At 51.1% G+C, this 16,267-nt stretch overlaps 1 protein-coding gene and 1 pseudogene across 1 annotated transcript; both read right to left on the bottom strand.

Moving 5' to 3' along the window:
• Window positions 1-9,527: 9,527 nt before the first annotated feature.
• LOC128069620 (polyhomeotic-like protein 2) lies at window positions 9,528-11,527 on the bottom strand (annotated as a pseudogene).
• Window positions 11,528-12,160: 633 nt separating this feature from the next.
• Window positions 12,161-13,209, bottom strand: LOC128069622 (melanoma-associated antigen B3-like). The gene is given in 2 exon segments (XM_052662744.1): window positions 12,161-12,585; window positions 12,588-13,209. Coding segments are annotated over 2 exon segments (1,047 nt in total).
• Between the last annotated feature and the right edge of the window lie 3,058 nt (window positions 13,210-16,267).

The raw sequence follows: 16,267 nt of genomic DNA on the forward strand, positions 1-16,267 counted from the left end.
GACTATCAGCAGGCAGGGGAGCAGGCAGCCACGTAGGTGATGCTGGCACCTGCAGAAGGGAAGATGAGTGGATGAGCTCCTTCAGCATGGAGGGAAGGCTGCTCTGCCCGTTTCCTGGAGAGCCCTGCTCCAGGAACCGCTGGCCTCTTGTTCTTGGTCAGCCTATCCCCTGAGAACCCGGTGTAAGAAGTGAGCACACGCCAGCCTCAGCCTGCCTGTGGCTGCCTCCAGTGACAGCAGATCCTGGGAGTGGGGCCCTCTCCGGGTCCCTTCATTCACACACACAACTGTCACATCAGCTCTTAGTGGGGCCGGGACCCCTGCCATGTGCCACTTGAAAGGTGATGCCTCAAAGCTCCCTGGGACCCATGAGAAGGAACTGAGTCATGGACACTAGGGGTGGATGGCACTGGCAGTTCTGGGGCCTGCTCTGTCCTGAACTCGGTTCTCCACCATTCAGGGTCCTCATCTTGTCAACACCAAGGGCGTGGGCCCCTCCCTCCTGCCTCTGGTGCCGCCCCTTCAGGCGAAGAACCTCAGCTCCCTTAGAAATGACACAAAGAAATGAGGAGGATCAGGCAAGACTCTAGTGTTCATTTGATTAGCTGGAAGGGGGAGTGTGCTACCTTCAGTCCAAATTCGCAGTCCCCACTTTGACTCCTGGGAGGATCTGGGGGCTCCTTTCTCTCCTGGCTTGAGGACCTTTCCTCACAGCAAGGCCAACAGCTCCCTGAGATCGAATGGGGGAAGCCAGGGTGGCCCTACCTGGCCCTACCACCCATGGTCTCTGGGGCCTGAAGAGCTACAGCAGGAGGCTGAGGCCCTGTAATGGGTCCCCAGATTTTACTCAAAGAGTCTAAGATTCCTTCCTCTGCTGACCCATTAGACTAAGGCGCTCACTTCCCTGTTAGCTGTGAGTGAGGCACACTTCTGCCTGCCATGTATGCCTGGGGGCACCAAGGAGTGACAGTGAGAGGAATTCTGGGAGTTTCCCACAGTCCTCAGCATCTTCTCCGTGAGTCCTGGCAAATGTTAGAAATTCTCCCCCTGCTGACCTGAGCACACTGAGGTTCCCAAGGTGAAATAAAGTGTGAGCCACCTCCTGTCACCCCTGTCCCTGACCTCCCTGGGATGGCAGCAGGGGCTGGACTCTCTGGGACTCCACTGTTCCATCATTGCTGGCCCCTTTCTTCCTCACCTGGATGGGATCTATGCTCCTCTCTTAGTCCACCCTGAGTCTTCTGGCCTCAGATCAAGGCCCACATCTCCCTGAGTTCCTGGGGCTGAAAGTGAGGGGTGACATCTGGCGACCTCTGCCTGGGATGCCCCACGGCTGACAGGGGCTGGGACTTTGCAGGCCCCCACTGCTCTGGGTAGGTGCTCATCTAAGTCATCTCTCTGGGTCCTTACTGTGACTCTGTGACTCCTGGCAAGACCAGGAAATCTCTGTCTCGACTTGAGATCTCTCCCCTCCTACTAAAGCCCCCATCTCCCTGAGACCCACTAGAAAGCAGCAACATTTTCCCAATCTCTAGCTACAGCTGTGTGTGGACTCCTGATGCAGACAGTCAGGAAGAGATTCTGCACTGCCCTCTGTTGTCACAGGGTAGCTGGATGGTCCCCTCAATTCTTAGGTCCTCTTCTGGGCTCCTGGTACTAGCTGCAAATGCTCCAGTGGCGGACCTGAATCCATACCCCCATCAACGAGGTTCCTCACCTCCCTGCAAGGCTCTGGGCAGAAGTAAGTGGGGGTCATCTGGTCCCCATGCCTGGGTCTCCCAGGTCTGAGGGGAGTGATGTGATTATGTGGTTCACTTCCTTCTTGGTGGGGTTCTCGCATGTTCATTCAGTGTTACCACTGTGACTCCTTTTAGGAACCGGGCTTCCTCCCTATGTTGAATGAGGCCTCACCCATCACACTGAAACCCCAATGTCCCTGAGACCATCCTTGGAGGAAATGAGAGGGTATCTCAGCCTGAGAGCTCTAACCCGGCTTCCCAGGGTGACGGCAGAGGTGGCACTCTGTGTGGGCTCCTCTGTTCTCGGGGAGTCAGTTGTCTCCTTCCTCACATAGAATTGGTGCCTCAACATCTGTCATGGCCTGGGACTCCTTGTTTTCTGCTGACTTGGGCAGCCAGATCTGAAACCAAGGCCCTCATCTCCCTTGGACCCCACAGGCAGAAGTCAGGGGCACCAGAACTGGCCAGCTCTGTCCTGGGACCCCAGGGGCTGACAGCAGAGGCGGCATCAGATGTGGCTCTCTCTACCATGTATGGATCTTCCCCTCGACTCCGCATCCTTCCTGGGATTCTGCCTTCTGCCAATCTGAGCCCAAAACCCTGCAGAAACGGTCTTCACCTTTCTGGGACCAGAGGTGACAGAGTGAGTCACATCCTGCCAAAACTGATTTGGGGCTATGCTGCTAACCACAAGGGCAGGACTCCTGACCTCCACCCCCTGCCCCAGTTCTGGAGTCAGGGGCTCCCTCAGTCCTCACTCAGGATTCTGGCCTCCAGTTTGGGAGTCTTCCCTCTGCTGACCCGAGTCTACATGCCCCAGAGCAAAGCTCTCACCTCCCTGAGTGGCTAGAGGAGATGCTGGGGGCTCCATATCCAGCTACCTTGTTTGGGGATGCCCAGATCTGAGAGCAGGGCTGCTCCTTAGTGCAGCAATCCGCTTGGATGCCAGGCTTGCTGACTAGCTCTGAAGGTCCTGGCTTGACTCCTTCTAAGGCTGAGACTCCTCCCTATGCCTAATGGGGTTACCTTATCTATCTTTATTTACCTTTCACACCCATTGATTTTATTATGTAACTGGCAGTTTGTACATCTTAACCTTTCTCATCTATCTCTTCTCCTCCACACCCCCAATCCCCATCAACCACCTATTTTCTCTCTCTTGCTTCTACAATTGTTTCTGTTTTTCAGATTCCTCACAGAAGTGAAATCATATAGCATTTTGTTTTCTCTGACTCATTTCATTTATACATAATACTCTCTAGGTCCATATCCTTTTACATAAAGGCCTTTCTCTACCTGAACGTCCCTTATCCCCAACGCCCGCCACCCCCCGCACACCATGCAAAAATGACGGGTTCTCTCAGCCTGAATTACTCTATGGTAATTTGGACCCCTATGGTAGGGGTCCAAACCTTCCCATTCTAATGCGTAATGATCTGAGCTGGAGGGAATGTAATAGTAACAGAAATAAAGAAACAATATAATGCACTTGAAGCATCCTGAAACCATCCCCTCAGCCTACCCCACCCTACTCTCACGCCACCCCACCCTCCTTTGTCCACCGCATCACACCCCTTCCCACACTGCACCCCACCCCATGTAAAAATTGTCTTCCAAGAAACCGGTCCCCCGGTTCCAAAAAGATTGGCGGCCACTACTCCAGGGCACTGCAGCACTGGTGGCAGGAAGGGCTTCTGTGCAGCCACCACTTTGGAAGGAGATAGCCCCGTGAGCGCTGAAAGCCCCATCATTTCACCTGTTGAGGGCAAATACAACTTCCAACGCACAGAGTCCTTCCTCTTTAAACAAAGCCGCCCGAGCCGCCACCGACCCTCCACGTGGCAACTACAAGATGGCTCCTTGGCCCGCAACTCGGGACAGGGCGTGTTACACTGCAGATTGCAGGGGTGGGATGCGGTTGGGTCACTTTTTTTACAGGGAGGGGTTGGGAAATTCACTTCAGCTACATTCAGATCCTCACCTTGGCTCCGGACGAGTCCAGTACACAATCTCCGCTGAACAGACGCTGCCGCTACCAGCCGCGCTCCTTGCCTTGGAAGCGGAAAAGGAGGAGCACTGCATACGTTCATACGTGGGGTCTCTTAGGGGTGGGGCAGGGGCAAGGGGGCAGGGGCAGCATGCTACGGGAACCCGGTAGCTCAATATTCATCCGTCCCTGGTTCCTCCTTGTGCAGTGTATCAAAGCCCAGGAGGCCTCCTTCTGTGAACCCGAGTCCCCCAGCTCGCAAACGAAGACCTCGCCTTTCCAAGTCCCTAGTGTCGGGAGTCAGGGCACTGCTCTGAGCATCTCTGCTTGTCAGGAGGGGACGCCACTCTGTGAACTTCCCTCGTAGGGGAAGAGACCCTCTCACTAACTTTGATGGTCCTCACCTGAAGTCTGGTTATGGTCAAGATGCCCCCCTCTGCAGATCTGGGGTCTGATTCTGCTAGAGGAGGCCCTGTCCTCCTTAAGATCACACAGGTTGAATGAGGGGACCACTAAGAAGTAGCTCTTCTGGGTCTCTCAGGGCTAAGAATTTACAGAATTCTGGCTCCCTCTCCAGGGGTCCCGTCTAACACTCAGCATCGCATGTGAGGTCCTCCTTGGGTTTAGGTCCGTCCCTCTGCGAAATAGGCTGATCCTATTAGACAAAGACCTCACCTCGCTGAAACTTTCCAGCCTGAAATCAACCTGACATCTGTGCTCAGAGCTTCCTGGGGACCACAGCATCAGTGATTTTCCAGGGCCTCCTTTTATAGTGTGTGTATAGTGTGTATAGTGTATAGTGTGAGCTACTGTGAGCCCACTTTCAGGTCCTCACATTGACACATGATGAATCCTGTATCTCCACTCTCTGCTTTATGAAGCTGCTTGTCTTATGTTAAGGTCCTAGTCTCCTGAGAATTCCAAGTGGGAAGTCAGGGTGATCCTCATGTGATCGTAGTCCATCAGGGCCTCTGAGAATAGACAGTGGGGATGCAACTCTAGTCCTTTTGGATTCCTTTTGCTCAACATACTCACTACATCTACTACAACCTGGGTCTCTGCCTTCTACTGATCTAACATTCCTCTTCTTAGTCTTTGGATGACCAGTATATTCAGCGGTGATTGTCTCCTCAGCCCTCCTTCATGGAGGTTCCCATATCAGCATCTGTCACTTGATTATAGGCTTCCTGGGAAATGCATATTCCTACAGACATTGAACAGTTAACCTCTAGTAAATGTTGGAGAAAACAGGTCTTGGTCTCAAAAGTAATTTAAGATTAGGAACACACAGCAGAAATCAAAGAACTCAGGAAAGATATGCTGTCAGAGAAAAAGAGCTGATATATTCCTTCTCTTCAGCCAGATTTAGTGTGCTTATTTGCTCAGTCATATCTGACACTTTACAACACCATGGACTGTAGCCTGCCAGGCTCCTGTGTCCATGGGGATTCTCCAAGCAAGAATACTGGAGTGGGTTGCCCTTCTCCAGGGGATCTCCCCAACCCAGTGATTGAATTCAGGTCTCCTGCATTGCAGGCAGATTCTTTACCATCTGAGCCACCAGATTTAGGGTAGTTTAAAAATCTTTACTTTCAGTACCCTCCTGTTGTTGGTCGAGTGGTTAAGACTCTGTGCTCCCAATGCAGGGGGCCTGGGTTCGATCCCTGGTCAGGTAACTGGATCCCACATGTTATAACTAAGAGTTCATGTGCCACAACTAAAAATCTCACATGCCACAGCCAAAGAGCCTGCAGACATGGCAACAAAGATACTGAGTGTCACAACTAAGACCCAGCACAGCCAAAAAATAAATTGAAAAAAATACTTTTAGTACAAATAATAAAATATTTACTTTCTACATAGAAGGATAGCACCAGATAATCTTGTAAGCCTTTGATCACTTGAGGGTGTCTGATTTTGCACATGCAGATGATCATATGGTTACTGAGCAGTATCCATTTGTCTCCTTTATTTATCACTCTTAATTATTTTGGTTATGTGTTATGTGGCAGTATTGATGGGAGGGGAGTTTGGGGGAGAGTGGATATGTGTATATGTACGGCTGAGTCCCTTCACTGTCCACCTGAAACTGTCACGATATTGTTAATTTGCTATTCCTCAACACACACACACACACACACACACACACACACACACACACAAAACTGTGCTTCCAGTGCAAGGGGTGTCAGTTCAAACCCTGGTTGGGGAATTAAGATCCCATGTGCCGCATGGCAAATCAATTGATCAATAAAAGATCATCAAAGAAAAAAGTGATGGGGATCCATGAAAGAAATAATTGATAAGCTAGATTTCATCCCCTTTAAACTTCTGCTCTGTAAAAACACACCATCAAGAGAACAAGATGGGCCATAGTCTGGGAGAAAATATTTGCAAAAGATATATCTGATGAAAGCTGTAATTTAAAATATACAAAGAATTCTTAAAATTCATAAGAAGAAAACTAACATCTAATAAAAAATGTACAAAAGATATGAATAGATACCTCACCAAGGAAGAAACACAGATATCAAACAAGCATATGAAAAGATGCTCCACATCATATACCATTACGGAACTACAAATTGAAAAAACAAGCAGATACCACAACATGCCTTTCAGAATGGCCAACATCCAAAGGACTGACAACACCAAATGCTGGTAAGGATGTGAATCAACAAGAACTCTCATTCCTCAGTGATGGTGATGCAAAATGGTAGAGCCACTTTGGAAGACGGTCTGCAAGTTTCTTAGTAAACTATACACATTCAACACTGCTGGTAGGAATGTAAATTGGTACAGCCAGTATGGAAAACAGTATAGGGGTTCCTCAAAAAATCAAAAATAACACATAATACTTTCCGCAATTCCACTACTATCCAAAGGAATTGAAATCAGGACCTCGAAGAGAGCTCTGCACTCCCGTATTCATTGCAGCACTACTCACAATAATCATGAAAGGGAAGTTGCCTACCTGTCCAGTAACAGATGAATGGATAAATAAGTAAAATATACATACAATGGAATATCATTCAACCTTAAAAAGAAGCTAACCTCTCTAGTCATGACAGTGTGATTAAATCTAGAGGACATTATGCTACAGTGAAATAAGCCAGACACAGAAGGACAAATACTGCATGTCCTTTACATGAGGAATCTAAAATGGTCTAAGTCAAAGAAGCAGAGAGTAGAGTGGTGGTTGCCAGGGGCTATGGGAGGGTGAATGAGAAGGAATTGTAGACTTAAAAAACATTCACAACCTAAAAGCTGACAGTTATGCCCAGCGAGAACAGACTGCACCATTCTATTGGCTGCTGAGCATCATCCCACCTCAGGGGAATGTCACCCTGATTTCCTTTTTTTTTTTTTTTTTTAATACATCAGGGTAGGTATTATTCTGTTTTGCTTCAATTACATACATCTCAGTACATATATGAGGGTGGGGAACAAACTGTCAGTCGCGATCAAAAGTTTTGCAAAGTTCTGTGTAAGGCATGAACATCAGCAGTGAATACATGTTGAAGGAAGCACCCTTCAGACTGAGGCCTTCCACCCAGAGTGAAGAGACAGCCGGGGTGTGTTTACCTGTGTCAGTCAGCCCTGCAGATCCACCCTATCCTCTTTCAGGAGTTTCAGCTCCCTCTCCCACCTCACATACAAGGACAGACTCTGGCTGGGCCTGGCTTTGTCCTCCAGAAAGCGAAAGTTGAGGTCCAGCATGGCCTCGCCAAGTTGCACGGGCCACAGTGGCCCGCTCCCCTGTCCTGGAGTGGGGTGGGCAACACAGGCGTCTTCCTGGTGGACCCTCCCCACTCCCCCTCAGCCCAGGGTCCCATGCTGGCCCCTGTCTGTCTAGCCATTCCTGACCTTCTGAAGACCAGACTTCCCAAGTCCTAGCTCCATCCTGGGGGTGGTCAATTAGTCAGTTGTTTGTTTCTCCTCTTCCTCCAGGAAGTAGTTACATCTTAAAGGTTTTCCGAAGTTGTCATCAAGAAGTGGGTATTAGTTCTTAAAAGGTCCCTGCCAATCAATCTCCCTGGGCCCTCTGTTACAGACTAATTGAGTGCATGAGTGGCCTGTGCTTGGAAGGCCTCTTCTTTATTCGAGGCTTAGGCAATCGCCTCCTGAGGCAGAGACTCTCCTAATAGTTTGCTATTCCAGCATCCAAAGAATGCTCAGCTGTTGAGTGAGGCAGAGTTACCCCAAGGGTGGTGCTGGACACGATGCTGCACCCACCACAGGTGCGTGTGTGAGGGTGGGGAGCTCTGGGCTCTGCCTCCAGTGTGCCAGGTATTCCTGATGAACAGCGTCCTGTCTCCCCAGCGGCAGAGCTGAAGGGGCCCTGGACCCTTGCTCTCCCAAGGAATACCCGTGAAGAACAGGTGGGATCTGAACTGGAGCTGAGTGTGCCCTCAAATGACATGGCCAAGCGTGGAGGATAAGCTGTCCAGTTAAGGTGGTCATCCGCCTACCAGTCCAGGGACCCACCCTTTCCTTGCAGGTGAAAAGTAGCTCTTCAGGATCACAGAAAGGCATCTCCAGTGGAGAAAGGCACAGAAGGAATGGATTTTATGTATTTATTTTTAAAAAACAAAAAAGGTTTAAAAAGTCCTTCATTTCCAACCCTGCCTGGGGGGTGTGAGTGGGGAATAGAATGAACTGAGAAGGGCACCCACCTTCCCCTGGGCAGAGTCCAACTCTTCCCCGGGAGTCTGCAGCGTGCAGGGCAGGTCAGAGGCCAGCCCTCACCCTTCCTGCCCTGGCTCCTCCATGGGCAGCTCACACTGCTGCCAGCAAGTTCCAGAGACAAAGAAGTGTGGGAGCCGAGGCCAAAGGCTGCCTTTTTCACCTCAGCGGTCACTCCAGCTCTTCTGCCCTTGGATGCTCTCTGGGCCCCACCCCTGGGCTCTCAGGGTGGGTGGACAGGCAAGACCAGGAGGCACAGCTTGGCCCAGCCCACTGGCAGCTTCCTTAATGCTGTCTGTGACACAGCAGGGCAGTCGAGGCGAGGGGCGTCACAGTGCAGGAAAGGGCTGTAGAGACACCACGACAATCCGGAAAGGAAAATCTCCTGCTAAGCTGCATGGCTTTCTGATCCTGCCTCTGCACCGAGGCAGCCCTTTTTCCTATTCCCCATCCCGAGACTGAGCGGAGTCCAGGACAAAGCACTAAGTGGCTGTTTGCTACAGAACACCTGGAGATGCCGGGGGGGCTCTCGGCCCGTCAGTCAGTCCAGGCTCCCACACAGTCACAGTCACACACACAGCGTTAAGGCGTCTGTACCAGCAGGTGTGGCCAAACCGGGCCCAGCTTCTCTCCCTCCACCTGCAGGGGTGAGGGGGGAGAACCCTTTTGGCGGCTTCAGTAACAGGCTGAAGTGGGAGAAGCTGGCAACGGAAGAGCGAGCTGGGCCCTAATAAAGAAGAGGAGGAAGGCAGGTGAGGGCCCGATGGCTGCCCTGGGAAGTGACCCAACTCAGGCTGGGAGCCCTGACCACATACCCCCTGGAAAATGAGGGACAGAAAGAGGGGAAGAGAAGCGGGGCTAGAGTCGTGGGACTTTGGAGGAAGCCAGTGCTATCAATATTTACAAGCATAAAGCCCCATCTTCTGTGCCACCTACCTCTCTGCCCCTCCCACAGAAAGAAAGGCCCCTGAGAGCCACCAAGGAGGTCCCGAGACCTCCTCCCCAGCCATGCCCCACAGCGGGGGCCCTTCCCTTGACCGGCCCTGCTCTGGGCCCCCAGGAGTGTCCGCCGGCTCTGCTCGGTCAGGAGGAGGAGCCCTGGCGCTCGGCCACCCCTAGGAGTCCTTGAGCATGCTGATGCGTGCGTAGATCTTGAGGGCGGGCCCCAGCTTGATGTTCATGGCACTCATCAGGTGGTCCTCCTTGAGCAGCAGCAGAGCTTGCCCGTCAATCTCCTGGGCACGGAACTCTTCTGCGATTTCCTGGCAGCCTGGCAGAGAGCGGATGAATTCGTAGACATCATCCACGTTCCACTTGGTGGGCTCACTTGGCAGGAAGTAGTGTCCCATGCCCACCAGGTCCTGCATGTGCGTGTCAGGGAGCTCCAGGTCCCGCGGGCCTTGTCGCCGGCGGGAGGTGGACAAGCTGGCTGAGATGAGGGACAAGGCGTCCTCATAGCTTGAGTTATCTGAGCAACAGCTGGAGTCTTCCTGGCTGTGTGTTAGCTGCAGGACAGCGGTAACTGAAAGGGGTACGGTGCCTGTTGGCTGCTTCTTGGTATCCTTGTTAAGTGTCGGCAGACTGGCTTTGCTGGCCCGACGGCGGTTGCGGATCGTGGCTCCCACCTTCTGCAGCTTGCTCTGGTCTGAGTGGAAAAGCCCTACTCATTTGTTGCACCCCACGTTGTACCTTTTTGCACAAGCCATGGAACAGAAGCGCTTGTAACGCTTGAACTTGTAGGCGAAGTCCACACGGCCACAGAGCTCACACTTGAGTTTGAGGGGAGTACCCTCCTCTTTGGATTCTTCCAGATAGGGCTCCTCCCTCCCTGAGTCAGTGGTGGTGGTATGGTCCTGAGGCGGAAGTTTCTCAGGCAAGAACCTCTGTGCGTACTTCTTGAGATTCCCCCACAGCAGGGACGAGCATCCCACCATTCTGTGGGGGCAGTGCCGGTGATGCTGGAGGCAGTTTCTGTTCTCTGAGGTCATGCCGGGGCTGCTGAGGTCGGTCAGTGCATGAACAATGCCCTGCCCTGTTTCTGTCCGGGGCTCGGCTGGGCCTGGCCGGGCGGGGCCTACGCAACCTCTCGGCCGGCAGTCGCCTTGCGCGGGGTCCCGGCCCGGGCGGACCGCTTCCTCTCCGCCGGGAGCCTCCAAGCCCGGGCCCGGGGCTACCGCGGCGCATCCGACCGCACCGGCCGAGTCGGAGTCCACAAAGGGCGGCAGGGGCGCGAGGCCGGGGTGCGGACAGCGGCAGGCGCTTTAGGGCTGCAGCCGCCGCGGAGACCTCACCCTGATTTCTCAGAAACTCTGTGGATAGAAGGCAACGTGAATAAAACATCTAATCTGCACATTGCTTGCCTGCACCGGAACAAGAGCTACAGGATACATTCCATGCCGGGTTCACGCGATTTCTGTCTGATTTACTCACAATCCCAAAGGACAGGCAGACTCAGAAAATACTGCGTTTGGTTCCCAAACCCTGAAGGACAGTCAATATCACAATTGAGTCACAAGAAATTTTTGGTTTCCCAATGCTTTCATAAAATTTATGTCTACACTATACTGTAGGCTATTGAGTGGGCGATAGCATTATGCCTCAGAACAATATAGATACCTTAAATAAAAACACTTCTTTGCTAAAAAAATTGCTAACCATTATCTGAGCCTTCACTGAGGCCATCATTTTTGCCACTGAGGGTGTGAACATTGCAAGAGTTATCAAAATGTGACACACAGACATGAAGTGAGCAAACGGTGTTGGAAAGATGGAGCCGAAACACTTGCTGGAAGCAAGGTTGACTAACACAAACCTTCAATTTGGTAAAGAAAAAGGAAAAAGAAAAAAGAAATGAAAAGCAGTACCTGTGAATGCAATAAAGCAAAGTGCAACAGAGTGAAGCGTGCCTGTAACTGTTAAGGGCAGTCCCCATCCCAGGCTTTGTCTTTAAACTATGCAGCCCACCACGTGAGAACCTGGTCCCTGGTCACAATTACTGCAGCCTCATCCAGCCCGCCATGCACACAACTTATAATTTCTTCCCACTGAAGGACTTCCATTTTCCCAAGGCCCACCACTACCTTGCATCAGGGAATTCACATTTGACTGCTGTCATGTCACCATTTCCTTTACATGACAGCTGGCTCTCGACTCTATAATTTTATGGTCAGTGGCCAGATCTTTTTCTCAGCTCTCCAAGTACTAGCATGGAACCTACTATGAGCAGAGGCTCAGTTCATGTATGGGGAATAAATGAGCCTGTGAGCATGAGGTTGAAATTATAAGAATTTAATTCTACATTTTGAATTAACCAAGTATATACTGTTGTTTATAATTTTGTAAAACACAGAGTACAAGGCATGAGGAATCCAAATACTGACCATCTTACTTTTCCTATGTTTCTTGATCCCACATATTTTACTGCTTAACTTTTTCATATTTTCAAGGAAATAACATATTACAATGCCATTTTGTCTTGAACTGGCTTACTAAATAAGATGGAAGCTTCCCCAATTGCTTTACACAACAGAAAAACTCTTATCCTTAAGACCAATAAAAGTGTGATTGATGTCATTCATACACTTAGATTATAAGCTAGATAAGCTTTCGTTTAGGAGCAACATTAGAAAAGTAGAGAACTTAAAAACACAGGTTTATCTCTCTATTCCCCATACAGAACAGCAACACCAAGGTATTTTACACTGTGAACCCTCAGTGACGTCCAGTCCTATACTTCTTGGAACACTGACTACTCTCTTGAGCCACAAAGTGCAGAATTTGCCTCAGCTTCACTAGGTGTGGAAGGAACTGCTGGAGGAACACTGGGACATCCGTTGGCTTGGGCCCTCTCTTCCTCATCTTTCAAAGCCTCTTCATACCAAAAGTGGAAGGCACCGGGATCCAAATGGTTAATCCTGGCCAGGAACTCCAGGACTCTAATCTTGCTTGTTTCAGCGTGTGCTCTCGGACCCCACAGGAACTCATAGCATGCTGGATCGCTGCCTGGCACTTGCCGATATTCCAAATACTTCAGCTGCACCAAATCTTGGGTGATGAGCTTCTTGGGCTCCCCAAATATGAAGTGCCTCTTCCCAGCATGGATATTCATCTTACTCAGGAAATCCCAGATGTATTCCTCTGTGGCGCAGTTGCCCTTCATGAAGATCACACCCTCCTCATCAGGAGACCGGTCTTGGGAAAACCCCTGCCACGGTGCACGATCCCATTGCGGGGGAGACTCATCTTGCTGACAAGGACATAAGAATGTTTGGCAGTGTTGTCTTTCTTCACATCAATACCAAATACCACCTCCATGCTGTCAGAAGCTCTTTTGAGGATCCTGAGGAATCGATTGTGGTACTTTTTATCGATAATCTTCAGCATATTTGGTTTCCTAATGGGCTTTTTCGTCTTATACATGCATAACAGGAACTGCACCAACAGACTCGTCGGCCTGGTTAGTGAGTGTTTTCCAGACTGCACATTGGAGACAGGGGCCTGAGAGGAATTGTGTGTTTTCCCAATTTCCCCAATGGCTCTTTTGGATGATCTTGTGGGAGAAACACTTGCAGGCACAGGGGTGGTGGTGGTCAGGGCCCCCCGAGGACGCTTGAGATGGTTACCAGACCTAGCACCGGACCTTCCCTTAACATCAACCCTGGGACCAGGATTGGAGGAAGAGGAGAGTGCTTCCATCGTGGTGGCAGTGACCTGAGCACCCCTCAGATCCTGGGTGCCATGCTGAGCCTGGCGGCATTTGTCACAGGTGTGGAGCTTACCCTTCTTACCCTGAGGCATGGTGACTGTCGTCAGGGACAACAGGCAGGAGTGCAGGTAGAACAGCATGTGATCTGGGCAGAGAGGAGAGAGGGTGAAAGGGTGTGAGCAGCTGTGGCAGGGAGGCACCACTCGGCCTTTAAGAAGGCCTACTCTGCAGGTTTCCATGTGGGCACTGCTCTACAAACCCAGAGGACTCCTGATCTGATCACCCTGTCCTCTTAAGAACTCTGTCGAAATAATTGAGACTCAGGCTGCAGCCTGCCATCCGTGCCATCTGCTTCCTGGCACTGAGTGGAGCAGTGGGCCAGTCCATTCCTTGAGGACAACCCCCTCCATTCTTGAGGGTGGGGGTCCTCTTGGTTCATATTCAGGACAATTGTATCAACTTTTGACATGGCCTGGGCCCTATCCTCTTTGCAGTTCTAAGGTTCTACCCCAAAGCCTGGTCCTCATCTTCCTGTGATACCTGAAGAAGTGAAGAGGTACCTCAGCCCAGTGTCCCTGGCAGGGGGAACCCACAGCAGTCAGCTCTAGGGAACTCTGTCCTGGGCTCACTGGGGTTTTCTGTCCCCTTTCAGGGTCTTTCCTTGGCTCTAGGTAGAGCCTGGGACACCCGTGTCTGCTGCCCTGGGTTCCCCTACACCTGACTTCCATGCCTGGGCTTCTCAGTGCTGTGTGGCAGGTGGGGGATGTGAGGTGGTGCTGTCTATTGTTTTCCCTGTTGGAGGGTGAGTGCAATCAACATTGTTCTTTCAGGGTCCTCTCGCTGACTCCTCTGAAGCCCTGGGCCTCTTCCCTTGGCAGAATTGAGGCCATTGACATATTCTAACACCCTCACATCTCTGAACTCTCCAGACAAAAGTGAGAAGACTCACCAGCTTCACAGATACACTAGGTTTCCACTTGGAAAAGCGCCAAAATTAATGACAACTTACATTTAGAGTTGGTGTTCATCTTAGACCTCGTTCCGGTCTGGGTAGAACTCAGGACTCCTCCGACCAATAACCTGGGTAATTCAGCCTCAGAGCAAAGTCCTGAATTCCCCAAGTCCCTGGAGGGGCAAAGTTAGGATACTACATACGTGACTACCCTTCACTTGAGCCCCCTAGATATGTAGGCGCTCTGCTTTGTGATACCACCCCTAAATGGGAAAGGCCCCCCCAATCAGTACTTAGGGCACTCACTTCACTGCAGTTAGGACAGAGGTATCCTCCATCTGCAAGCAGGGGCTACTCGTGACCAAAGCTATACCATCCGTGAGACTTCCCCAGGCAGAACTCAGTTTGATGGCTCTGCCAGAGCTTTCCAGGGCTTGCAGCAGCAGTGAAACTTAGTGCGGCCCTCTTTGTTATGGGCTGAGTGGCCCCTGCCTCAGTCCCTATTCAGTTTTCACCTCAACTCCAGACTGGCGCTGGGAATCCGCCCTCCACCAGCCAGAGGCCTGACTGCTGGATCGAAGTCCTTACTTACAGGAAACTGTAAAATGGAAGTCAGGATGACTCATTTCTGGCCATGATGCTCAGGGTGTCAGATAGCTTACGGGGGCACATGGCGGGTGGGGAGAGGGAAAGCCACGGGAGGGTGTCCTATGGTCCTCATTTGGAGTCTCCATCTTCATGTCTATTAGAGAGTCTGACACTCCTCCCTTACCTGAACTCTGTCCACAAGCCTCCAAACAGAGCTTCTCCTCCTAGAGTTCAGCAGGGGAGAAGTCAGGAAATTTAGCGCATGGGTGCTGCTTTGTGTTGCCATCTTTACTGCCAGTGCCGCGTTAGCACTCAGGCCTCTCCCCGTGGCTGGAGTGGGCCTAGGTTTCTTTCTATTATAGAATCAAGTAATCTCTTCGATCTTACACAATCTCTTAGATCAATATTTACCAATAATTCAGCCTAACAGTGTTGTAGGAACCATCCCCTGCTGACCATAGAGGTGAGACTGTGGGTTTCACTTTGTTACAGGAGGGGCAATGGTCCCATGAGTCTGCATTCAGGTCCTCACCTTGCCTTCAGGTCAGTCCTGGGAATCCACTCTCATTTAAACGAACACCCTGAACGGCAGTCAGAGCTCATTGCCACCAGCACGGGAGTTGGGGGGAGCTAATTCCAGTGATGGCTACCCTGTGTGGGGTCTCTGAGGGATGATGGCAGGGGCGGGGCTCTGTGGGGACTCCATCGTTCAGTGTTCAGCAGTCCCTGGGTCATCCCTTAGGGTCCTCCCTGCACCGTCTGTCAGAGCCTGAGTCCCTTTACTCTATGGACTTGAGTCCTCCTGCCCCCCCTAAAGCCCTAGCTTCCCCAAATCCCTAGTGGGGAGTCAGGGCGCTTCTCTGAGCATCTCTCCCTGACAGGAGGGGTGCCACTCTGTGAGCCTTCCTCCTTGGTGGGAGACTCTCTCATTAGCACCGATGGTCCTCATCTTCACTGTGGTGATGGCCAAGATGCCCCCCTCCTCAGAACTGAGGTTTGATCCTGATAGAAAAAGCCCTTCCCTCACTGAGACCAGACAGAAATGAAGAGGCTTCTCATCCTTATAACTCTGCCTGGAGCCTCTGGGGTTAGGAATAGGGGCAGGGGTGTGTAAAGCCTCCTCATTTGTGGGTCTAGTGATACTTCTTTCTTCACTCAGGGACCTCACCATGGTCCTGGTCAGTCCTAGGACCTGACCCTCCAACCTGAGATTCTCCCTCTACTGAACTGAGGCCATTTTTCTTAGAGTAAGACTGACCTCACAGAGAACTTTAAGGCTTGTAATAGGGAATGCCCTGTCTGCGCGTTCTAGGTTTGAGAGCAAGTTTGGGCAGGTCTCTGAATGACCTATATTTTAGGGTGGTTGTCCTTCCAGTCCTCACTCATGTGGGCCCTCATTTTGTCTATCTCTTGGAATAATAGGTTCCTGGGGTACACCACATCCCTGCATAATCTTGAGAAGTGTCCCTAAAGCAAACCTTACAGTTTCATGTCTCAGACTTCATGTGAGATGGGGAAAATGCCACATAAGGCAGGGGGCAGGATGGGGTATGCTCCCAGAGAAATATGTTGATCTCTCTGTTTCTGGAGGGGGAGGGGATTTGGGATGG

Source organism: Budorcas taxicolor, chromosome X, assembly GCF_023091745.1.
Source record: "Budorcas taxicolor isolate Tak-1 chromosome X, Takin1.1, whole genome shotgun sequence".
Classification (NCBI taxonomy): domain Eukaryota; kingdom Metazoa; phylum Chordata; class Mammalia; order Artiodactyla; family Bovidae; genus Budorcas; species Budorcas taxicolor.